The sequence below is a fragment of the Gouania willdenowi genome, chromosome 10 (assembly GCF_900634775.1).
Source record: "Gouania willdenowi chromosome 10, fGouWil2.1, whole genome shotgun sequence".
Classification (NCBI taxonomy): Eukaryota; Metazoa; Chordata; class Actinopteri; order Blenniiformes; family Gobiesocidae; genus Gouania; species Gouania willdenowi.
The window spans coordinates 23,866,805-23,893,979 of record NC_041053.1 but is presented as its reverse complement, the minus strand read 5'-3'; the positions used below and the strand labels follow the sequence as shown (position 1 = coordinate 23,893,979).

The following is a 27,175-nucleotide window of genomic DNA, read 5'->3' as shown; positions in this document are numbered from 1 at the left end:
AAACTAAATGAATACAAACAGCATTAATTGTAGAGAGCGAAAGAGCATTGATGTGGGAGAAAGTAAGAGCGAGGGAGAGACTCAGGCTGACACGTCCTTATGTCTATGAATAGTTCAGTGACTGATGGTGAGGAACAAAGCACTTAACATCAGCTATTCTGACAGGCAAAGGAACACAGGGACAACAAGCGTCCCCTTGTGTGTCAGTCAGTGTGTGTTAATGCATGTATTCAACAGAATAGGATTTGTCTTTGTCTAAACATTTAATTTACAGTTTAGTACTTTAATATGTTCCTATTACCCGTCTCTGCCCTGCAGTCTTTATCTTTGTTATTATTTCTTCCATTTCAATATCTTCTTCTGCGCAATTTATTTTCTTTCAACATTCTCGCTCTCGCCTCTCTACATCTGACTTTTTGCACTCCTCTACATTTCATGTGCTAACTTCTTGATCTTAAGTTGTTTACGTCTTGCGCAGGGAGGACTTAAGAGTAGAAAATATGCTACAGCTCACCTCTGATGATGCAGATTGCACTCAGTCACCTAAGGTATGTACGATTTAATACATCTTTGTGTTTATGCCACATCATCTCCTGTTGAAATCTTACCTCCAGAACCCGACCGCTGATGTATCGACTGCAGGTCTCACATTTGACTCCGTACTGTGCGTGGTAATCGGCTTCACAGTACGACACGCCATCCCTGCAATGGAAAATATCATCAAAGCTGCTAAGTTAGGATAAACAGATCAACTTGTGTCGGGATATAAAATAAGAAAAATATTTTAAGCCTCCCTTGGTTGGGTTGTTGTGATAGCTAACTCACTTGCTGATGTACTCCCCTGTGAGGACCATGTTGCAGGTCCGACATCTGAAGCAGCTGACGTGCCACTGCTTCTCTAGTGCCAGAAGAGACTGACCTTGTTTGATCTCATCCCCACAACCTGCACAGTCTGCAGAAACAATAACATACAACCATCATATATCAATGTACATGTTATCATTGATTGGGTGTCAAACTCATTTTAGTTCAAGGGCCAAAAACGGCTCAGTTTGATCACAAGAGCCACAGGTTTTAAGCAGGAAAACAAACAATTTCAACATTAATGTGCCCAAGTTTGCACTTCCCGTTATACATTAGACATAAATCATGGAAAGCCTCAACAATATCTTAGCAATAACGTCTTATAAATTTAGATTTTTTGATCAATTTTCATGTAATTTCTGGAGTTCTTTCAATGAAAATTTTCAACTGAATTATTTGGTAATTTACATAATAATTAATGTTTTCTCTGGAACTTTTGCTTTGTCCTGCAGGCCGAATCAGATTGTCTGAAGGGCCGGATTTGGCCCCCGAGCCTTGAGTTTGACACTTATGCTTTAGGGCAAAGCAACAGTTGCTCTCATGTGGATGGCAATCCTTGACAAAATCAACTTTCAATATCTATTTATCAATAAAAAAACATGCATGCAATCTTCTCTGACTACATTGCAAAAAACAGAGGAGCTGTGTAAAAGTGCAAAAACCTCATTCTCAAACAGTCAGTGTTTGCTCACACATGATAGAACAGACAGTTTTAGTGATGGCCCTACAGAGCACGATATTCACCTACAGGCTGAATAAAAGGCACAATGCTGTATCAGTAATAACCTACAAAATAAAAGCTTTTCATAAACATTGCTGCCTTTGCCAAAGTGCAATTATCATGTGACATCAGTTAAGACTTAGATGTAAGGCACAGTTAAGATGTTTGAATTTATTTATTTATATAAAGCTGCCACCCACAATTATTATTTATTAGATAAAATTGTAGTGAGGGTTTCATAGATCTGACATCATTTACTTCAAACAAAAGGAACAAGTTTGAAAATGCTGGCTGAAAGGTTTTTTTTGGTCTCCACCAGAAACACTCTTTTATTGGTATTTTGTGCATTACATTGTGGAATGTGGAGTCCCGTAAACGGATGCATTGAAGTGTTTTTACTTCATTCTTACCTTGACTTTTCGTGTTTTTTGCCAAACAAGGAGGGCGGTGATTTGACATCAACAACAAAAGTTTCTAGTGTGTTCCAGGTATTCCCCGTGATATCAGAATGAGGTAAAAAAAACCCACTTCTATGCATTTTTAGTTCAGCAGGTTTGATAAAAGCCCACCTCAAATGATATATATGTAAGTATCAATCTTTGGATGTCCCTGACAGAAGTGCACTAGTCAGCTGAGGCTTGTCAGTGAAGACATACTGTTCTGCTGTTAAAAGTTGCAGTGAATCCGCAGCCCAGATAAATCTGAACTGCCCTTTACAGTTAATAATGCTGGGATTTTAAAGGACAGCTAGTGAAAAAAAAGAATTTTTTTAATATTTTGGATTACAGATCTACTTTAAAAACTATATTTTCTGCAAAGCGAGATTAAAAAAAATAGTTTTCGTCTTCAAATCATTCTGTGATGGGGTTGCATCAAACTTTACCGAGAATTACATAAACATGTGATGTGGTGGATTATTTCGTTCTGTATTGTTAAAGAGTAACTAAAACCCCATGTTTTCACTGATGTGTCACTAGGGGGGAACTTCAAAAAGGCCTTGTTTATGGGTGGGGCTTCTTGAGCTGTTAAGACACGCCCAGTCTATACTATAACATCTCCAAAGAACATTTATGGTATGCTAACTACCACCTAATCAATCCTCACTATAGCTATCTAGTCACTATTTTCTCAATCAAACCTACTCGCCACAGATTGCAGATTACACAAGTGCTGGCATTTATAGGGGCGAGGCCAACATTGGTCGTTCGTGACATAAGAAGCCACCAAAACGTCACAAACCACCATTAAAATTTGACTGATTGTAATAGGCGGGTTTCAACCCATAGATGGCAGTCACTCTTGCATTTTTACAACAAAATACGCCACATTTTAATACTTCGACTGAAATGTTAAGAGTTGGACTAGGATCAATCAACAACAATTTCATACCAAAATACATTTGTTTTCAGCATAAAAAAGTGGTTTTGGGGTTTAGTTACTCTTTAAAGTTGGCATTAAATTGACTAAGAAGATCAGGGTCTCTGAAGGTGAGCTAAGGATAACTTTTAGCGAGTCATATTTTATTCTGATTATTCACAAATGACATTGTCTTGTTCTCTGTACTTTGGCACATGAAGAAGTAAATTATGTAAAAGGGGCAAAGTTTCATCACTTTGATTCATCTCTGTGAAATAAAGACGTTGGAACACATTGTTCCAGATCGGCAAGGGAAAGTTAAGGGAATGAAATGTCAACCTCCAACTGAATGATGGAAACACTTCAGGATTTTGGCTGCCAAAAGATGAAGGGAACTGCATTATTGAATGATGTCTTGGTGTTATTTTCAAGGCATGTTCTTTGCATTGCATATTATAAACAAGAGCACTCACAGAGCTCAAACATGCACCAAGCAGCAAATATCCTCTTTGCCAGATACTGGCAGTTTTCTGGATCAGTGATCCTGACCATAGTATATGATCATTTGTACTTTAAAGGTGGAATACATTTCTATCCTCATTAATAACAATATAGTCGGTTGAAATGTATGGGCAGCCAAATGTATTTATTTTTTAAATTGCGATGACATGAGCAATCCTTATCTGATCTGGAAGAAACTCTGTAGGGTAATTGAGGAACCAACACAAGATTGGTTATTTAGTTATTCAATTCAATTCAATTCAACTTTATTTATATAGCAATAATTACAACAAAGTCATCTCAAAACGCGATCACAATATAAAATTAATAATAATAAGAAAGAAACCTCTGCTGTTTTTTAGACGGCATGAAGAAGAGAAGAAGAGAAAAAAATCCGGACTTAAACCATCAAACCATACCTTCAACCGATTCTAAGTAAGACATTGATAGCTACTCTCTGTTGAGGTATCATATGGAGGTAATCAGAGGTAATCAGTGATGGAACTAAATATTCAAATCTTGTTACAATTTTTTCAGACAGTGATCTACTATAAATGGACTACTATAAATGGACTATAGTGTACTCTTCTCTCATAGTTTAAGCAAACTGATCTTCTGAATTCAAAGGATAACAAAAAATGATCTGAAAGAATAGGATTTTGAGGATATATTGTGAAGTGATCAATATCTAAACCATATGTTAGAACACGGTCCAGGGCATGATGAAGATAATGAGTTGGTTTGATTACATTTTGTGTGAAGCCGATTGAATCTAATAGTGAGGCAAATAATTAATGTCAAAGCCACCTACTATGATAGCTTTATCAGTGCGCAACGCCAGATCAGTGAGAAAGTCAGAGAATTCAGAAAGAAACTCAAAATATGGACCAGGAGGACGGTAAACTATAACAAGTAATATGGGTTTTTGTATTAATTTTTTTGTATTAAAAATTTCAAGAGAAAGGCTTTCAAATAAATTACAGTAAAGTTTGTTTTTTTGGGTGACTGATAAGCTAGAGTGAAAAACTGCTGCCACTCCCCCTCCCTGACTGCCTTCATGGGGAATATAGTGGTTATCATAGCTGGAAGGGCTGGCTTCATTTAAGGGCCCATGTTACGCTAAATCTACTTTTCTGTGCTTTAAACATCATCAAAGTGCTATATGAGCTTCATACACATGACCATTGTGTTTTTTCATTAATTCCCTCAATCGTTAGTTAGAGGGTGATTTGCTCCTTTCTTACTAAAGGGGGAGCTCAAACACCTCGCTCCAATTTGATGACATGTTCCCACTTTGGTGACGAATTTGACACAGCACTGAGCTGGAGAAGCAATGCCTCCAGGAAGCTCTCTGCCGTAATTGACATGTAAACAGACACGCCCACAAAAGTGAGCATTTTAGCGTCCTTCGCCAGGTGCTATGTATGTATTTTCTACAGCCTATGTATGTACCGGCGAACGCCCAGCCTCCACGCTCTATCTCGTGTTTATAAAGCAGCATGAGCTCGGCTATGGAGTGGGTGGGAGGATGGCGGGCCGTCTTCTGGCACTACGTCACCGTGCGGGGAGGAGGAAGCCAGTGTCCCGTCTATTGCCACGCCCACTCATGAATATGCATAAGAAGGCTGCAAATCAGCCTGTTTGTGTAGAGTTGCTCACAAAGTGATTTCCATGTAAATTAGGATGGAAACCATCTTTTTTTGAATAGATCAGCACATTTCCAAAAAAGGTCGAAATTATCAATAAATGTGAAATTATGGAGTTTGCAGCTGGATTGTAAGAAGTTGTGCTGCTGTAGGAAGCGGCTAAAGTGTTCTGTACCTCTATTTAGTGTAGGAAGAGGACCAGAGATGAATATTAATTTCCCACATCTTTAGAACGTTAAAGAGAAGGTTCAACTCATTCATGGTCCACATCAACTCATGTCGAGTGGTATCATTCGTCCTACATGCATCACTTTTTTGGGAACAGTTGCTGGAGCATTTGATTAAGTGTGTTTAAAATAGTGTGAACTGTAGCACCTGGAATACAGTGTGTGATGGCATTAAATAATCAAATGTTACTAGTTATTGAATCACCAATAATGAGTGTGGTTGGAAGAAAAAGAGTGCTAGGAATGTGTGTGGGCTTGTTACACTGACCGGGAGCGCCCGGTAGCGGGCGGAATACAACTGGCTGTTGTGGAGCCGCCGTCATTGGGGTTGACTGGCATTGGAGCAGCTGTGCGAGAATGTCTGTTGGCGATCGGGTTGCTGAAGGCTGCGGGAAAGTTTCCGTTATTGGCTCCGGTTGGCGTTGAAGCGGTGTTTGTCAATGGCTGTGCGCATTGAGCTAGAGTGTCTCTGGACTGCTGCTTTGAGGTGTTTTCGACTTGAGGATTTTGACCAATGGGAAAATAATCCAAGCGGTGGTGGAGGAGGTTTTCCTGGCGGTGGTTTCAGTTGGCTTAATTGGGCTGCGTTTGTGTCCATTTTCGTATGAGAGGGCTTCAAAGTGATTATGGAGAGTAAGCGGAGGGGGGACGCCATTTTCCGTGTTTTTCCCTCGTCCGCAGATAACAACTTCGGCTCACGATGGCAGGCGTGGTGTGGAACAGGACAGTCTTGAACCTGGATTCTCCCAGGGAACTGTATTGTTGTCAGAGTACTAGGGAGAAAGGACGACAGCGCTATTGACTGTTGTACGATCGTGTCCATATACTTGGTGAGTAGTTCATCCTTCTTTTTAAGCTTGTTAGAAAGGCGACAAATCTCTTACCGTAGTTTGGTAATTTCTTTGTTGGCGTTTAGTGGTAAAATGTCTTTCTCTGAAGGCCACTGAGGAGCAGCGTCTCCACCGTCTCCACCGATGCGGCCATTTATGAATTTTTAAGTGTTTTATTTTACAAATAATCCAGAGTCAGCATATTGATCTGGATACCTTCAAAAATGTAAAGGAATCTACCATTATTTGGCCTTTTTGTTTGCCTGTTATTTCCTAACAGGCAAACAAAAAAATCAATAAACGGTGGTGAAAATATCAGTAAATTATTAGTAAAGACACAAACCAATCTCTAGACTACAAAGTTGACCTCATGCTGTAGTAAATTCTCAGTTTTTGTTTATTGATTTAGTGAATTAAATGAATTCATCCAAATTTGGCTTTTGCTGCAGAATCTCAACCCCTGTTCAAATCTGTATAAAAAATTATGTATTATAAAAATATACATGAATTATGTCTAAAGTCAAAGCCAATGAAGTATCCAACCTTGGGCAGAGCTAGTTGCTGTATTGACTATTGCAGTTATTGAACCTTAAAATGTTAATTTTCCTACCACAAAAAAACACTGAATGTGTGAGAAAATGTTTAAATTCACAAACAGATAATTCATCACGGTCAAGAACCTCCAGCCGGACCAGTCACTGGAATACATTTAGTATCTTGTCTTCCACACAGCATCCTTATAAGACAGAGCGATGATCAACGTGCACCGAGGGGATCATTTAGATGTTGTTCTCTTGAATGTAGTGATTTAAAGAGGACAGTTCTTCACTGCCCCTCCACCATCTGTTGTTCCTGTGCACAGTCACTGAGCATCAGCCCGCTGCCTCTAGTTTATGGCACATTTTACAAGGATTTAAACTCACTGGTACTTTGTACAGCCATCATTTTCAGCCTGTTTCTTTAGGAATAAAGTACATTTCCCTCTCAAATGTGTTTGAACACACACTTTGGAAGCATATTAACCTTTACCCCCTGATTGATGTGTCTGTTTATTGTATAATTCTGTGCTGGCAAATCAACACATCAGTTCATATACTGTAACTGGTCTCAATTATCTAAATGGAGTAAATGGGCTTTATGAACATGTTGCGTTTGACTCTGCAAACAGTTCACAGCCTGGTGGAGCAAAAGAAAAACAGACGAAGCAAGACAGTGGCTTGACTTACGGCTGGGCCCGTGGATCTTGATCGGTTCATTTGACTTAACAAGTGTGAGGGAGCACTGCTGGCACACACAGTTCTTTCCACTGAATGTCACTCTGTCTCCGATTGGAAAGGGTTTACTGGTTAAAAAAACATAAATAAAAAATTAATCCAAACACTGCATTTAGAGAAGAACAAAACAGAAGATTAGAAGCACAGATATATCATCCATGTGAAAATAAAAACTGTTTTGATGATAGGTTAATAGGACTTTCATTTCAACAGGAGCTCCCAGCAGCGTTGATTTAAAAGGTGATGATAGGGAGCTCCTCTGGGCCTGTACAAAGAAAAAAACCTGACACTCTTTTTGCTCCAAAATTCACTCAACACAAGCAATCCGACTAGGTTACTGTTGTTGTTTTTGTGGAATGAAAAAAAATATTTCACACGGTGTACATTTTAGGACATCTTAAGGTCTCAGAGGTTTTCCTGATACCGGACACCTTATTATGTCATTTGTCAGACCAATTATGACTCAGCAAAACCTCCGTCAAATGGCACGTACTCAGGCTTCAAAATAAAAGTAATTAGACTCAACAGCCTCGGGCCTTAAAACACGACATGGCATTTTATTGTGAAGGAACCAAAAGTACACATGCCAAAGTAAATTGAAAAGCCGTTCTTTTCTTTTCTTTTTTTTAGATTTACGATATATTAATGTATTGTTTCATCAAAAAATACATAGTTAAATGAAACATTGATATAGCTTAACCTTTAAAAATACGTAAATAAAATAACATCTTTCAAATTACTCTCGTATCCGAAGGAGCACATATTGATGACGTCATGTGTGTTTCCGGTTTCTTCAAAATACAACGTCATGTCATGTTTTTTTGAGGCCTAAGGCAGCCGAGTCTGATGATTTTTATTTTTAAGTGAGGGCTTTAGATTTGACTGTGGTTTGACCAATGACAGGTTTTCCTGATACCTGATACCTCACTCTGAGACCTGAGGATGTCCTAAAATGTACACCGTACCTACAAGACAAGCTAATTACGTGGATTAAAAGCTAAGGAAGTAGTTGAAAAAGATCAGTCACCTTTGATTGCCTGTTCTCTCATTCTTTCTTGAATGGAGACAGATTGATTGCTTTATGACTGAAGTAGATGCATGTATGAATGAATGAATGAATGAATGAATGAATGAATGAATGAATGAATGAATGAATGAATGGGGAGCTAAAAAGCTTAGGGAAGCCTGTTCAGAGGAGTAATCCTTTTACTCCCCCGCCGCTGTTGCAGCCTCAGCCAAGACCCAGAGGGAAGCTTAAGTCTTAAACAGAACTAACTGTCAGCGTACAGCAGCACTGAACAACATATATTGTCAGAGGCAGTGTGTTATTTCACAGATTATACGTACCAACAAACCTCGGAAAAGAAATACACAAATAAGTAAAGACGACATTGGGAAAAAGCAATTTAAAAACCAACTTAACAAAAATCCTTTGTTACTGTTTTATGGTGTTCTGTGGGGTTTTTTTTGTGTGTTTTTTTGTTTCTTTTTTTAATTGTAGATGCGTTATTATGTGGTGTACTTACATAAATCTAGTAAATGATGCTTGCACTGTTTCTTGAATAGTGAAAATGCCCCCAACATATCAGCCAAAGTGTACTGTAGAGTAGGGGTGGGAACCTCTGAGTACCTCACGGTACGATACGCTACGTGATACAAAGCTCACGATGATGATTGTCTCACGATATGACAATACTGCGATTATCAATATATTGGTCAGAAATCAATCTACGATAATCTATGACATAATAAGAAAAGAAAAAAGATTAAGTGAGTAAGCAGTGTCAACATACCAATGGAAATGAATAAGTATCTCCAATAGTGCTTTCTGTAAACAAAAAATAGGGTCTTTCTTACCAGTGACAAAATGTCTGTGAAGACGTACCTGCACATTTTAGTGACAAAGCAGAAAAGGTTTTGACAAAAAAAAAAAAAAAAAAAGGATACTTAGCGCGAGCATATCGATAACTGATTGTGCAAAAAAATATCGCAATATATCGGCATATCGAGATATCATCACACTCGTACTGCAGAGTTGAATTATTACCAAAAATCTGCCTAACATTAACCTTGCCTGTACACGTGTGTTGCTGTCACTCACTTGAGACATTTTGCCTTGTCAGCCTTTTCAGCACTTTCAAAATGTACTGCGTACATATTTTATGCATGCTTTCTTTCTGATAAGTAAAGCTGTTTCAGGCTTTAATGAGATCTCCTCAGGGGTTGATCACTGCCGCTATATTCCTCTGTAAAGCAAGGACAGGGGGAAAATAAGCATTCAACCCTGATTAGCGCTGAGGCCAGGATGACAAATAGAAAACAAAACGACGGGAAAGATGATGTGAATGATGATTAGGAGCACAGCAATAATAAGAAGAATAAAAGGAAGATGAATGAAGAGACGCGCAGGCAGAAAAGATGTAAAGTTGGGAGCAGTGAGCAGGCTGACAAGGCACAGACGGAGCACGACTGAAGAGATTCACCTTTCAGCTTCACGCCGTCTCTTCTCATTGACTCACACACGTACGTGCATGCTAAACGCCATTGACACTGCTTAGGCCTTTTGCTAGTTTATTTTATTTTGTTTACTTGCCAATTTCAAGCACATTCCCAACAATACTAATGACATTCCAATTGACAATATCCCTTTTATGGTAAGGCATTTTATAAATAGGAAAAAAATACAAAAAAAAATAAAATTAGGATTGTGTCCACTTTTCTAATAAGGGGTTTGGATTTTGTCCAATGGTATTTTGTTATGAGTTTCCCAATAACAGCAATGGTTTTACTACTGAACATCTATTGCATGTAAACCTTAACACAAAGGGATGTATGCAATGTTTTTTCTTTTTTCTTTTACAGACGCGAGAGTTGAGAAACCTCACGGTAAAGACGGAAAAAAGCAGTCAGTGATAATTATGATCCTTCTTACCACAAAACCCCAGATCTAAGTCAGATAAAAACATTTTTTTAAAATGGCCTACTTTTTACTCACAGTAACAGCGTGACACCACAGTTCACTTCTTCAGTTGGAATTGTGTATTGACTGAAAAGATGGACTACTTGAGATCTATCCTCAGACACTCACCGGCTCTCTCTAACTAAATGTCAATAACATAATAATTAAAATGAAATTCAACTCGGCATGACGTTGGATCACCAGGCCATGAGCCAGAAAGCAGTAAAGTCGTTTTAGTTACCGTTGAAATTGAATTTTTGTGCTCTTTGTTTTCCATGAGTTGTTACCAGACTACTAATGTATCCTCACAGAACAGTTGCACAGATAAGTGGGTCGAAGAAGGATTTGCACATGCAGACAAATTTAGCATTAGCGTTGTGTTTAAGATATTTAAAGGAGCATAGGGCAGGATCTAGAAATCGTGTAGTAGTAATAGTGTAACGCGCATCAACTGTTTGTTTATCACCAGAGCACAGCTAATAATGTGGATGGAGGATGGTTACCAGACTGAACCCTGACGGGACGGGTGGAGTTTGGACAGATATTTAGAACTGGTGGTCAGGTTCTGATGTGAGTGCAGTAGCAGCCACAGCTGATGTAGCCCTGAAGAATGAGTGAGAGCTGTGATCCGTGGGGAAAGAAAATGGAGCAGAGGACAATTTTGAAAGGAATACACCGTTGATGGCACAATAATATGGATTATCTTTATCTTTGATAGATGGATTATGTAAATAGATCTAATGGATTTCTTGCGTGTCTCTTGTTTGTGTTTCACTTTCGCTTGTTACCCGTGCGCCGATCTAATGTTGACATTAACAGTTGTTTGTTAATAAAATCGGTGCTTCCCAAATGTACATATGTCATTTCTTGGAGAAAAAAATGAGGTTTTTACTGTCAGGTTGGATTCGGAAAATGCGGCACGATCCACACTCCAACATGTGACAGGGTTATTTATTTACTCGCATTTCATTGACTGTTCACTGCAAGAACAGTGCACGTCTCCAACCAAACAGTAGTTTAGTCCACTGCGCTTGGCTTCTTTCAGTCTCCAAGCCGTCTTCCTCTCATTTGTTTTTATTTCCGGGTTATTGGGACGCCTCTTCTCCAAGCCCTTGAGAACGTGCACCAGCATCATTTGACGTCACCGTCAGCAGAACTGTACTGCTGTTCGTAACCGTAACAGCAGTACTAATGTATCACACAATCTTTTCAAAACAATAGGTAAAAAAATGTGTGGGCTCTATCTCTTTGGTTTAGAGCGCTTCATCACCCATTAGCATTAAAAAAAACTTCAAATTAATGTTTATTTTTTTCTCAAATCCTGCCCTATGCTCCTTTAAGAGTTTGTTGTATTTCACAATTTTGTGGATATTTGTAAAAATACTGCTTTTCAATTTAGTGATTTATAGATTAATCTAAAAATGACGATTTGTAATGACATGGTCAGCCTCACAAAGCGAAAAAAATAAAAAAGTAAGAAGAAATCAGGGCGGAACTGCTTTCTTCTTGTAAACAGGACAATTTAATTTTTTACAGCAGTTTTAATGTGTTTTGAACTAAATGCTGGGATTAATGGGATTTTTTAATGTCTTGGGAAATTTTTGAAACCACTTTTGATGGAATCTATGCATTCAGTAAGACATGGCATCACTTTAAAGGTGAGCGGTGTTGGCTTGTTTACAGTATGTCACCATTTTTCCCCCAAGTTTGACAAAATAATTGACTGTGTTTGCTGTGATGGTTGTGTCTTAGAATGGTTTATATGGTTAAAAAACAGTTCTGAGCTTTCAAATGGTATGTGGCACTTGTGATATGCTGCTGTATTTGAGAAGCATATGACCCCTGAAGAGCGTGAATAAGTGAGAAAATAAGTGAGTGCATTTTGACCCGCATTCGGGACGGTGAACGTTAAGAGGTTAATGTTGTGGCCAATGAACAGTGTGATAGTCCTTTCCTTTATCTTAAAATTCACTTATACTCACTTCTATGTAGATCATTATATATTCTGTTAAGGTAAAATCCATCATCTTTAGGCAAAAACCAAAGATTAGCCTAAATATACTAATTCTGAACTGAAATGTCTTGTGTTGAGCAGTATGGGATGCTTTCGTAATGTAATTCCAATCAACTGGAATCACCAGACACCCAATACATCAAGAGTCTAAATAATGGGTAAAAAAAAAAAAAAAAACAGACAGAACTATTGTTCCGAGGGAAGAATCATGTTCAACAACGTAATAGCAAGAATCAAAATTATTACTTATGGCATGTTGTATCCTACCCTAATTAAACATAGATGGACAAAGATGGGTGTGTTTACAACATAAGTAATTATCAGATTTACAATGTTCTGCTAGGTTGCAAAAAAAACAATTAAGGAACCTATTTAAGTTGTTTGGTATTCTTGTGACCACACTTTAAGTCATTGTGTTTTCTCTCTGTTTCTGTTGTGTTATCCCCTCTGCTAATTACATTTGCTCTTTTTGTTACATTCTTTGGTTCTGACCTTGGTTTCAGACCCAACCGTTGGTTAGCGATCACTACATTGTTGGTTGAACAATCAGATCTCCAGAGTTGTTCATTTGAGTCCAACCTAAACCCTTTCGACATTCAAAGGAAGTTTGTAGAAGACAATCATTTTTTTTTTTTTTTGCAGTTAAGGTTCAACAAGCTGCAGACATACCAGCAGATGTTGCAGACAAAACACTTGGGGTGGTACGTGCGTCCCAGAGCCGAGACCACCTCCCCTGTGATGAAGCTGTCACAGCGGTCACAGCGCGTGCCGTACAGTCGCTGATAGTCTGCAGTACAGATGTACTCGCCCTTCTTCTGGAAGAACCCTGAACGTGCCAGGTCACAGTTACACACTGTGGAGAGAACAACAGATAAACTGTGTCAAAGGAACATCCACAAAAGTTAAGACATTCTGTTTTCATTTCAGGCATTTTTAGAGTAATTTTAACACCAAAAACCGACAAAAACAGCACTGAGCAGCATTAACTTCTAGCATGCTCATTTCTTTCACCTCTTCTATACCTTTTGCATTCAAAACCTTTCCAATCCTTTTTACCAGCCTGGTAAAAGGCTATGTGCTACTTTTTCTCTGAGCACATTTGTTTTTACACATGGTTGCTCGGGAACCATTCAGTAGCGGTGGTAAGCCAATTTTCTCCAATGGGAATATAATGACATAATCATTGGAGGAAAAAACATTTTTGTTTGAAACAATGTGACGGAAAAAAAAAAAAAAAAAACTCTGCAAAGCTCACATTCCCAGCATCAGCAGAACATCAAGCAGTCCAAGCACGGATTCCATGCAAACCACTCACTTTGGGAACGTGTTTATTGTGTGCATAGCTGAATATGTATGCAAGTGGTGGTAAACGTAAGGATAAGGGGCGTTTTCATCGATCAGTGGCTCAGACCAGTATCAGGTGCGTGGTATCACACAGTTGTTGTGAAAGGAATCAATGGTTATTGTAACCTCTGACTTGAAAACATTGCTTTACTCTTAAAACACACAGATCAAACGTGATGCATGTGCACATTTTCCCCCAATGATAAACATCCAACTCTATTCCAGCATCACACTCTTGACCTAGTGATTACTTCCCTGCTGTGTCACTGGCACTGTAATTACTGTACAGCTCCAATTATCATGTAACAAGCCATCAAGTAACAGCGAAGCTGGTGATAAAACATGCTCCAAACAATCAGTATTGTCCAAAAGAGGATGAAGGGAAGACAAAAGAACAACACACCAAAAAACTTCTACATCTGCCTAATTCATTATCTCAAGGGGGCAAAACCCCTGCCTGGGTCTGGCAGTCGACCATTACCACTGACTGGTAAAGCTCCTGGTATCACTAGGTTAGCAGAAAAAAAATGCTGTAATTGTAACTGGTGAGCTACAAAAAATATATTTTTGGGAAAACCATTAGGATTTGAGTTTCGATGTAATAGCTAAGACTAAATTGCAAAAAGCCCATCCTTCTGGGTTGTTATCTACAGTGTCCACTAGTCAATACATATGACACAGGAAAATTAAGTACTGTAGTTACCTGGTGGCGTCATGGCAGCCATCGCTAACTGATGCAAATAAAGAATAAAGGCCTACGGCTCTATAGGGTCTCCAAAAACAGTGCAGATTAGGGCTGTTGTCAACCAAGGAAATGGTTGGTCGACCAAGACTATGGCACGCGTAGCGTTTAGTCGACCAAAAACAAAAAAAAAAATGGAGAATGAATGAACAGGTGCAAAGGAGGACTAGGAGAAAGAAAAAGAGAGACAAATATTTAGTTTTGGTGTTTGGTGGTGCTGATTTGCTTTTAAACACAGACCATTTATAGTGTGAACCTTAATCAAGCTTTGACCAGAACCCGACAAAGCGAAAGTGAATTCTACAGGTCCAACAGACAGTAGGTATTTATATCTGTGCCCGACCTGAAACTGAAATCTTCATAAAAATGACGTATTTACGTTTGTTTTAGTGGTATTCCTGCTTTATTAATGAACTGTTAATGTCTACATCAGATCAGCGCACGGAGAAACAAACACACGTCAAATACAGGTGAGCAGTGCACTAAAGCCATAGACAGCAGTGAATCTATTTACATAAACCACATATCAAATACAAGGATAATCCATGTTCTTGTGCAGAATAAGGATTGATTCAATAGTGGATGCTTGTGCTTCAAGCCTGTCTTAATTTGTTCCCTCTTTGCACCGATCAGAGCAGTCAGTGACAGTGCAACACTTTATTTTTATTTATTTTATTTTTGTGCAGCCAGCCAGCACTCACTCTCGCAGCTGTTGCTGGACATAGAATCATGTTTAGGTATTAAATAAATTATATTTGATATTTAATCCTTATCACCTATATAAGTGCATTGCATTTTTTTTTTTAAACGGTTAAAAGTTGGCAGCCCTAGTGCAGATTGTAGTTGCTTGCATACAGAATGCGGCAGTAAAAAGGATCACTAAACAGAGTACGCTTTAAAACTTACATTCAGCTACTCAGACTTTCCTTGAAAGATGCCACACCACAGAATTGACCCACTAATGAGAAAAAAAAAGCCAATAGCGGCACAAAATGCTGATATTGTGCTTAATAAAAGGGCCTTTGTGGCATTTTCTCCAGTGACTTTCACCCAGTATTGTTTTTCTTGTGAAACTATATTGAGAAAAAAATATATATCGTTCATATCGCCTATATAACAGTGGTTCTAAACAAAACACAGTAAAAATATGTTGCAGCAGCAAATTAATTTCCATGATAAACTAGTTTATTAAACAATAAATCAAGATAACAATGTTTTTTTTAAAAAAAACAATATTAATTGATTTAAAAAACAACGCAAATTAAGTGTTTTGAACAAAGCAAAAAAATCATCTCGAACGGTTCAGTGACTCCAATTACAGTAGGTTAAAAACAACTGGCCTATAGCCAGTTTAAGGAACATTTTGAGATACGTATTGTAGTCGATATCACCCAGCCCTACATGCAGTACAATTAAAGCCTCAAACTTGATGGTATGTGCATGAATGTGAAACTGCTTCTGAAACTGTGCCTCATACAGAATGCCAACCATAATGAACTGCACTGTGTCCAGGGTAGGTAACGGATCAAAGGAATGATCAGTTTTAAACAACTGTGTTTTTCTTTTATAACTATATAAAGAAATTATGTTTCATCTTGGAATTCAACATTAAGTTCATGTAATCTCACATTGAAACCTGTTATATATATATATATATATAGTGGTCTGACAATCTGGTGACTGCTAACATTTAAAAAAAAATAAAATAAAATACAGGTGAAATCCAATAGTTGAATGGTTAACCATATAATATAAGTAATTCCAACTGCTGCCAAATGTTGTGTCACCTGTAAACACACTGATTAAATGTCAATGTTTGTGATTCCTAAAATAAACAGAAGTGTCCTAGAAACTAAATAATTAAAAAAGTGATCTCAAACTGGTGATGTGCAACAGAAACCAACCACCCAGACTCCAGTGTTCAGAGAATTTACAGATGCAGACTCACGCACATAAACCCTTCAAAGGCAGTCATTTAATCTCAAGATGTTTATGAGGGGAGTGTATTGACTTAATAGTGTAATAAAAGTCCAATGGGCCATCACTTAAAAACAAAACAATCTCAGCTCCCTCAGGAGGAGGAAGACACATAAATCCATCTCCTTTGACAGGCCAATGTGTGCACGCAGAGATAAGATGATGAAATGTGTACACACAGCTATGATCATGAATCTTTATCATTGCGACATGTCACTGGCATCGACGAGAAGTTGACTGCAGAAAAGTTAGGAAGAAAATGTAGACGAAAGACTGCAGTGCAAGGATTTAAAATACCCTGATTATAAAAATGTGTGTGCATGTGCCAACTGCCTGCTCAAAGCCACTAAATGGTGGCACATTGCTTCAAAAAATAGCTCAACCACATTCAAACCGTATTGAGTTTCTTAGCAGAAACCCAAAATCATAGGCTATTCAAATACAACATGGAAAACAGAAATGACAGAGTCCATTTTTCCACATTAATTCATTTTGGGAAAACAACTGCGCGTTTCGGCGAGGCTTGATTTTGAATTAGAGGTAAATGGTTTTTTAAAAGATTGATGTCATAATCTCTGAATTGTAGCTAATGTGATTGCTTGTATTTCTTTGACTTTCACTCCCTCTAATTCCCCTCATTGTTAATATGATTTACTTTTTCATTCCTCACCCTGATTGGATTTTTAAATTACAATAATCAGCTCAATTAGCCTATTGAACTATTGTGCATTAGCATACTGACGCCTGACTGAATCCTAACTGGCCCGCTGAATCAGCTTGGACTGGATTGGGCTAATCATGCTGTTTACTTTCTAAATGGAGGATTGGCTGGATGCATTGCAGGAGCCGTCCCCTCTGCTTCAGTTGCCATACGAGATGTAAACCTTCCACTGTTGCCGTAGAGACGCCGGCACAGGCCCTGGTCTGAATGATGAGACAGTGGAAGTCAGTGGTTGAACTCAGCACTCCAAAATCCCAAAATCCCCCATACCTGTTTGTATGAAGCCAATTTGTGACTTAAAATGTGACACTAAAAATTTCTATTATATTATTATATAATATTTTATTATTTAATCCATCTTAAAACTCCCTTTTCTTTGTCTTTTATTATAAGGAGGCTCACTTGTGTATACTTATTAGGGGTGTTGAAAAAAATCTATTCGCCGATATATCGCGATATTATGTCACACGATTCTCGGATCAATTCTAAATGCATCCATATGAATTTAATTTTATTCTTACCTTCATTTAACCAGGAAAGTCTTTACCACTACAGGAGACATTGTAACTGCACAAAGAACTAACTTTCTGCATTAACTGTATTTGTTGTTCTAGGCATATACCTCAGTTAAGTTGCACTAAAGTCATGTTGCACTAAAGTCAAAGTTGGTTTAAAAGCCACAGGCAGATGTATGTTATTTTTTTATTTTAAGTTGTGGCATGTTAAAGCCAATGTTTTGAGTGTAAAGTCTGCCAATAAAATATATTTCATACATAATGTTCTCATAAAGGTGTAGACATTTACACATTAGTTGTTTATTAAGTCATATATATAAAAAATCCCAATAATCGTCTTATACTTTAATATCGGGATATATCGTATCGTATCGTGACCTATGTATCGGGATACAAATCATATCGCCAAATGCCAGGCACCCCTAATACTTATATTTGTGGGCCTTATCCTTAAACAGTTAAATGAAGAAACTAAGACAAAGAAACAATGCCATGAAGGTAATTAAAAAGAAATGTAATTAGCCCTTCACTTTCTTTGTAAAAAAGGTAAATGTAAACACTGCACGGGAATCAACATGTTTATTTTACGAGACCCACTGTCCAAATTAAAAACCAGGGTCAGTGCAATACTGACCTGCACTCGGTAAGTGAAAAGCTTCTGTTGTATGAAGCTGAATGTAGTTCTGCTGTCTATTATATGTGATATTTTCCCAGGGACATTTATGGTTTATTATTATTATCCTCAACCAATGAAACAAGTTTATGGACCAGGAAAAAAAAGGATATGATTAAATGCACTTTATGATACCAGTCCGTGTAAAAGACCAGAGTATATGGTCCAAAGTTATATCACTGTAAAAATTACCCATCCTGAACAAAATATAAAATTATAGAAGAAATATTTAAGTTGTAAAATGTAACTAAAGTAAACATTTGGAAAACTAAAAAGAAAATGAAAAAATAAATAAATAAAAAAAAATCATGAAATACAACAAATACTTCATTGGGGATCCAAAGGTAAAGGATGCATTTGGATATAAAAAGCTGTTTTAGTAAACCTCCGAAAAATAACATCCAATTCTCAGCAGGCCAAACCCATTCTGCTGTGACCATCACATCCAGCTAATCATGTAAACCTCAATATGTCATTTTACATCAAAGAGGGAAAGAGTTGGGACAGTTTACCATCCCTGCTGCAGCGACGTGGCTCGGCATGACTAGCGACATAACAGGCATCACATGGTGCGGACACAAACCCATAAAAAGTAGCAGCCCAGTACAACCATCTTGAAGCCACTTGGAGAATTTTTACTAGGAAAGTGTAGTGTTCATAGTTTACTGACACAAAAGATTTAACCTTACGGTAGCTGGGTTTCCATTGCCCTTGGTAAAAAAAAATCTAAATAACGCAATAAATGGAATAAAATGGAAACACCTGAGTTTCAAAATACACTCAAATATCGCTAAAATGTTTTTGCGCTTTCATTAGGTTTCGATTTTGAAATGTGTCGCAAAAGTGCTATAGAAACACTTTTTCAGCAAATACACGTTACAGAACGTGACGTAGCTGGTCACATGACCACTGCTCTCCGAGAAAACATGGCGCAGTACATGTAAACAGCAGAGGAAACCGAGACATTTCTTAACACTATACCAGAAAATTATTAGTGCCACATTAGACAGCAAACAACAAAGAAATACAGTTTTTTTAAGGTGGTGTGGAGCATCCATCTTCCTGCAGTGAGATTTCACGGGAGTTACGAGGCGTCTGCCGAAAACAACCGTCAATGGAAACACGCACAAAGCACAATTTGTCGACGTTTAGAAATATCACTTTTATTTTGCAAAAATCTATGATGAAAACACAGCTAGGTTGAAAGTAATCTGCTATGGAAAACGTTACTACATTAAAACCTTCATTTTATCTCTTTGCTTATTTGATGCTGTAACATACTAGAAGATACAGCTCCTTCTTGGCAACGCAGGAAGTTAACATGGAAAGATCACAAGTGTATAGTGATTAGAGGTTAGCATAAAAGCTGCTGTCTGCAGCTGTGGTCATTAGAACTGCACTGATTAGGCATTCACAGGGGGCCTGCTTGATTGGGTATTTATCTCCAGCCAAAAAGACGCAATTAAAATGTCCTTTTTCAAGCTTGGTCTGGGCCAGGACCCTAAAATAGTGCCAGCTCCTCTGCCGCTCCTCTCTGTCTTTTTGTCTATCTTTCCCCGTTTCAAACACTTTAAATCTTTGTAGCTTCCTTATTACCGTTCCCAGCGGCTCCCTGCTCTAGTCAATCCATCTTTACAACGTGCTACTAAATATGTAAGCATACCTTTACAGCATTTAACGCTACAAACTCCCTGCTGTAAATTCAAAGTGTTCTAGCGCCAATTCTCAAGGCTTTTTTTTTTAATTATGTGTCTAATACAGCTTGGGTTCCATTCATCAGGAGGACTTTAGACCCTCACACCTGTTTGCCCAACTTAAAGCATATATTCTGCTGACTCATGCTCTCTGGGTGTGAATGTCTGACAGATGAAAAGACTTTAAAAACACTCTAGTTGTTCCGACTTAGGGGTGGAAGACTAAGGAAAAAAGCAGGGTGTGAATTATGTTGCCACATTGGCACTACCAGGACTGACTCTAAGCAAAGCAAAACACTTCTATTGGCAAGATTGAAGGCTCAAACCAGAGTATTTACTTTCTGGCATCCAAAAATGTTCTGTCGAAAATGGCCCAAAAGTGCATTTTCGGCTTTTGGCCGAAACACTTTTCTCACCGAAAAAAGCCATCAAAACTAGATGTTGTGATGAATCTGGTTTCAGTTTGTCAATGCACGTTTGGACATAGATCCTCTACTACAGGGGTGCCAAATCCTGGTCCTCAAGAGCCCTTATCCAGCATGTTTTAGGTGTTTCCCTCTTCCAACACACCTGATTCAAATGATTAACTCACCATCAAGCTCTGTAGAAGCCTGATAACGATCCTGGTCATTTCAATCAGGTGTGTTGAAAGAGGGAAACATCTATGCTGGATAGGGGCTCTTGAGGACCAGGATTGGCCACCCCAGAAAATGATGCACGCTGTAATCAAAGCACACAGAGACGCCTTGGAGATGAACATGCTCTGTGACTTCAATGCACAATGGGGCGGATTCACTAAAGGTTTAGGGGTATTAAAACGTGTGCAAATGTCACTCTAATAAGGGGTACAAACCCCAGAGAATCAGGACTGCGCATCTTCTGGGTGTCACAATGTGCCCACAATCCATTAGGCTTGTTTCCCTCTGATGAATATGTAAAGTAGACGGATCTCACAAGGGGAGCAAAATAATGGAAGGGGAAAATGTAAATAAATCACTGCAGGGGACGCAATGCAATTCATCAAACCAGGAACTGTTTGCAGTGACCGAAAATAGTACGACCCACAAGCAGGTGCAAACACACACACAGATCATCGCTGCACCGAATGTTGACACAAAACAGCGAAGATGAAAAAAAATGCTCCAGTTAACCTTTTTAGTATAAGAAAATAATTAAAATAAAACAATAGTCAATATTAACAGCCACTGAATACAAAAAGGCAGAGTAAAGTGTGTCTGGGAGCACACCCGAGGCGGCGCAGGTCGCTGTGGGCGGAGCTCCATGGATGTCGCTTAGGAAGCTCCAATGAGCTCCTGTGTCTTTCTCTCCATGTTTTGATTATAAAACTCTCGTGTGGCGTTGATGGCAAGGAGCGTCAGAATCAGCTCATCAGCTGCGTAATTTACGCAGCGATGGCACAATGTTCAAATATGGGTGTGTGCGTGACACAGCGCTGCTCAGGAGCTCAGACCTGCTGAATGATGTTCAGTAGATCATCTTAAAATGGTGCAAAGCCTGCTGTATTAACTCAGATCAATGGCATCAACAGATCAATAGGACGGTTTCTGTCCAAATCTGCCTATTTTTTTATGGACTGATCAAAGCAAAGTATTAAATTTGGGGGGGAAATTATCATTAGGTTTTTAAAATATTGTTTTTTTTTTTTAAATAAGAAGACATTTTTCTTTGTTTATTTCATTTTCTACATGATTAAATGTTTGATCAACAGATGGAAAAGTCCACCCGCCTCCAATTGAACTACTTCAAATTTCCTTCTTTTTTGCTTCTGTGCACTCACCTCTCCACGTTGAACGAGCAAAATGTTCATTTAAATAGGGCATCTCAAGCACATCTATACCTGCACCAATTTGCGCTGCAATGTTAGTGAATTCCCCACAGCAGGTGAGCAAACAGTGCCACCAAAAGATTTAGGGACGCACCTGGTTTCCCACCCTTTATTTCAGATCTTAGTGAATCCGCCCTGTGTTTTAATGAGAACATATTTAATTTGACTCTCTGTCAGCAGCTCAGTCAGTTACAAGGTATAGACCTGTACAGTATTACTGAATGTATTTATTTCATTTAATTTTATATTGTGCATTGTTGGAATATCAATGTCATAATTTTCATGTATTTATTCTTTGAAGCATTAATAATTTTTTTATACAATTGCAATGTTTTAATTTTAGTGAGGTTAGTACACAGTCAGAGCCATAAATGCAATGGAACTAATAATTTGCATTATAATGTATTTTGGTGTTTCGGCTTTCGGGCTTGGTTTTCTCATTTCCGGTTTTGGCCAAGAATTTCCAATTTGATGTATCCCTACTTATCACAATTATATGTAACATTAACGTCAAAGGTTAAACTGTAGAGAAAAAAAAGTCACATTTCCAAAAGCAAGTCTCACAATACTAAAAGAAATGGGCAGCACTGCTCTCAAAAAGCAACAGCTGTTTAAACATATCAAGTATTCTACTAGATGACTGAACGCTGATGATAATAATCAGTTGTCAAATTTTCTTTTCTTTATGCGAAGACTGAAATACCACATTTGCCTGAACACCAAAGTTAGAGTTTTTATCCAGCACTGAGTTTCATCCTGTCCTGAGTCTGACGTGAGCTTGGCTAAGGCTTAAGCTGCTGTCCTGGAAAGGGCGAGCGCGAAGCAAAACAAGCAAGAAAAAAAACACGCATTAGTGACGAGGGTTTGCCAGATTCAGCTGCTGAAGTTGATGAAGACAGATGGTTGCTCGGTGGAGTCTCTTCATTCTGGCAAACGAACCCTGCTAGGAAAGCCTGTAGCTTTTTAAAGCTCTACTCAGCAGAGGAGAAAATAGGCAGGAATGAGCTCACAAGCGTCAGGCTAACTGCACTGGTAGACACATGGTTATTCTATGCTTGTTTTAGTCAGACAATTACAGATTCACTCACACACACACACACACACATTTAATTCTTTAAGTCTAATTCATAACTTATTAATTATGTTTTTTAATAAAAAATGTTCATGTCCATGTTAACGCGATGAAGCTTGAAGTTGCTCTATGACACTTTAAATTTACCTTGTAGGTTTGATTTAGAACTGGCTTTGTTCTTTTGCTCTTTGTCATTTCTGTACTACTGTAAACTATTGATGTTTGGTTGATCTATACACAAATCATCCATTTTTTACATTTTTTTTGGCAGTGGCTATCTGTACTGTTGCCGTACCAATATACCGACATTCTATCCGTACGCAGCTCCCCTATTTGGCCAGTTTAGGTCATGTGATAGGTCAGTCATTGGCCAGTTTAGGTCACGTGACTAAGACTAAACCTAACCCTAAACTTTGTTGCAATATTGGGTTATAACCTAACCCTCACCCTAATTCTAAGACGCTACGTACGCGTACGTCGGTAACATCCCAGTAGCACTGGGAATTGAACAAATCGTACAACAACAGTACAAATAGACACTTTCTGTTTTCTCCCCAAATTTGACTGACAGCACTTTTTTCCCACTTAAAGCATGAGTTTTGCATAAGAGACACTGGTCAGTTATATTTTGCTAAAAAAAAAAAAAAAGAGAGAAATATCATTTAGGACAATTCTGGCAACTCCTAAATAAGGAAATATGAAGTACTATAATAATAATGAAATACACTAACAAGATAACAACAGAGCACAGCGTGAGTCCAGTATATATCATCAGCAAATGAATGTGCTATAAACAAAGAAAAGAAAAGAAACAGAAGCGTGTCGACAGGGCAGTATCACATTGATCAATGCATCATTTAATGCTACATTTAAATTGACCATAGAATGGTTTGGCTCAATACATTTCTGACTCTGGGAAAAAATAATCATAGGTTGTCTTTGGTTACCAAACCCTTAAATACCATTCCTTTATAGCAACGTTAAACAATTACTAACACATTTTGTACGGCTAGAATTACACAGTGTGTGCATGGGTGGAGCAGCCATATGAAAAGTGAAGGAGTTCAAAGGGTAGGGCAACCATTCATTCCCAATTTACCATAGTTTATTAAATTAATTTACTAAAAAAGTGATAAAGCCATTATTAAGTCAGTGATATTCAACATGTGGCTCTTTATGTCCTAATAGTTATTAATCATTTTAACCCCTTTTCACCTTTTTCTTTGGCCATTTTGCAACTTCCGTAGTCCCCATTTTTGACAGTTTTTCAAAAAATGTTTTTTTTTTGTGGGGGTTTTTTCAGACTTTCGCTACCTTTTACCAGTAAATATCTGTTTTTAACACTTTTATCCAATTTTTGTTGATTCTTTATCCCCTTTTTTGCAACTTTTCATCAAAATAAGCTATCTGTGGCCCAGTAAATAACACTTGTTTCCTTTTTTGCCCTTTTGACACATTTTTGCCTTGTTTCACTATTGTTTGCCATATTTTGCTCTTTTAAGATACCTTTAGCCATTACATACCACCTGTTTCGTAATTTTTTTTGTTGCCACTCTTGACTGCTTTTGTCTCATTTTAATCACTTTTCACTCTTATCTTGCCTCTTTGTTGCCACTTTTGAACCATTTTTTGCCACCTGTTACTCATTTTTCATCACTTTACTCATCGCTGTTTACCTTCTCGGAATGGCGGCTTCGTCAAATGGCTGGCTGTGATTGGCTTGAGCAATATTCAATCAATCTAACTGAACCAATACGTTTTCGACAATGAATTTGTGCTTTTTATGAAAGTGTGGGTGTCGCCTCCCCCACGGGTGAGACGCGCCTGGTGAACATATGTGGAAGTCACACAGTCCACAGACACACAATTACACACAGAAAATAAAGAGGGTGAAAAAAAGTAAACCTTTCAAAGACGAAGTAGAAATACACAGAGGAATTGTTCCTATCACGAATCCAGAGGAGGTATTTTGTGCCAGCCGTGTTTCCTTCTTTCCTCTCCCTAGCAACCACGTGGTGATTGGACCAGCTATCCTGACGCCGTTGCTATAGCTACAGGAAGCTCCCCTTCCCAGTAAAACCCCCACATTTTTCCCTTCTTCAATGAGTCTCTTTCTGTTCCAACCATTAATCTCTTTACCTCTTTGTCTACATTTGTTTTGTTTTTTTTTTCTTTTGTTCTTCCCACAGCCTCTCCCTGCTCTTCAAAGAGTGACGGCTGTGGAGTACAGTCGCTTTATGTAATTAACCCAGAGGTTGAGTGATGGAGGTAATGGCATCCGCTGGGAGGCTGGCCTGGTCGAGACAATGGGGAGAGTTGGGGAGTTCCGGGGAGAATATATTATAAGCTAGTTGTTGAAGCGTTATTGGAACATTTGGATATTTGTCTGACCTTTCTGTGGACAAAATGTCTGTGCCGGTCCTGACTGTGTGTTTGCTTGCCTTACTCTGCGTCCATTGTTCATATATTTGACTTCATTGGAAACAAGCATTTCTGTGTGAGCTAGCTTAGGGAACGTGGCACTGTTTTGTGTAAATATGCTTTCGTAGGCTGCACAAATGTGGTTATTGTGTCATTGGGACAGTATGCACAAGTCAGCCCATACAGCAGTAATACAATACCACACACTCACCAAAGCCTGTTGGTACACTGTAAATGATCACATAATACATATTAAGAATAACCCACGGCTGCCTTTTTGGTTTTGAGTTGATACATCAGTGTAATAATAACTACCCTCTATCTTTTGCAATTTTTACAGACTATGGATGTTTTTACAGCAGCACAGTGCTACATACACAACACACTCAGATGCCTTTTTTTTATTAATCAAAGAGTGGACAGAAGGTGTGTTCTGTCACTTTTCTTCCTTGAGCAAATTCCATGAATCGAATCCCTTACATGACATAATGCACTGTACTTTGTTCAACTTGACTGCCTTGCTGAAGCTTGAGCATGAAAAATAGAAGAAAGAAAAATGCATTGAAGGAAGTTTATTACAACTGTTCAAAACTATGTGATTGCACATTTTATGTTGTTTTATTTCATTTATTAAGGAGTTTTGAAGAAGAATAATCACCATTTTTAGCATTTTCCATAAGGGTTACATTTTGGACCATTCTGTTAAATTAGGGGTACCCTGAAAATGTTTCATTGTTCAAAGGAGGCTGCAAACGAAAACGTTTGAGACCCACTGCTTCAGTGTAATGGGTTCAAATGAGAAGGTAATTACACATTAGTGAGCCCTTCCTTCATCTAATGTCCAATCATGTGCAGTGAGGTGCATGATGACTCCTCTGGAGTTTGATGTACAAATGTATGGACCCAATAGAAGCTTAAATGTCTTTAGGAAGCAGTTATTTACTTTCACTTTTACTTTTACTCTGTGTTACCCCGCTACCACAAGAAGATATTCTTGCATATATTGTATGTTCTTGTACTTAAATGTTACAAGTTTGAATATAATTTACAATAAAGATTCTGACCCTGTTTATATTTCAATTTTGACCTGATTTGAAACATGTAGTTGTTTTAAACCGTGGCTCAGGTGGTAGAGGGTCGTCTTCTGATCGAGAGGTTGGGGGTTCGATCCCAGTACCTGACTATGTGTCGAAGTGTCCTTGGGCAAGACACTGAACCCTAAGTTGCTCCCAGTGGTTGACTAGCGCCTTGCATGGCAGTCCTGTCCCATTGGTGTGTGAATGTGAGAGTGATTGGGTGAATGAGCTGATATGTAAAGTGCTTTGAGACTGCTTCAGTGTGGTGATAAAGCGCTATATAAATCAAGTCCATTTACCATTTACCATTTACCAAAAGCTTTTGATTATGCTTTATTCTATTCCATATGTTTCAACAATACAAAAGCAAAAAAATTATATATTTATTTATTATTTAAGGTCGATATTTTTCTTTTTTTTTTTATAAAATTTGTATTTTTTGAGAGGGGGCTGACCTTTCTTTTATCAAATAAAAATGAAAACTGTGAAGATGCAAGCCGTGCCTGCTCGCTGCTGGTCTCCTTAGTGCTGAATACTGCCCCCTACCCACAGTACTGTCTGCCACATAGTGTAGATTTTCACTGCGCATTTACAGACGATGCAGCTGACCAAGAAAACTATTCATTTAATATATTAGAAAGACTGTGGAATGCCACCATGTGCAGCAAAACACAAAACCACCAATCGAGATCAATGTGATTA

At 38.3% G+C, this 27,175-nt stretch overlaps 1 protein-coding gene across 5 annotated transcripts in view; it reads right to left on the bottom strand.

The window, feature by feature from the left end:
- The window catches only part of ablim3 (actin binding LIM protein family, member 3), a 65,572-nt gene that overhangs the window by 24,376 nt on the left and 14,021 nt on the right, over positions 1 to 27,175 (bottom strand). For all 5 annotated transcript variants that reach the window (XM_028459352.1, XM_028459354.1, XM_028459355.1 and 2 more), the window contains 4 exons: positions 13,062 to 13,245; positions 7,372 to 7,487; positions 826 to 952; positions 609 to 702 (listed from right to left, as the gene is read on the bottom strand). In XM_028459352.1, coding sequence (XP_028315153.1) covers positions 609 to 702; positions 826 to 952; positions 7,372 to 7,487; positions 13,062 to 13,245 — 521 coding nt within the window. The remainder of the gene's footprint in view (positions 1 to 608; positions 703 to 825; positions 953 to 7,371; positions 7,488 to 13,061; positions 13,246 to 27,175) is intronic.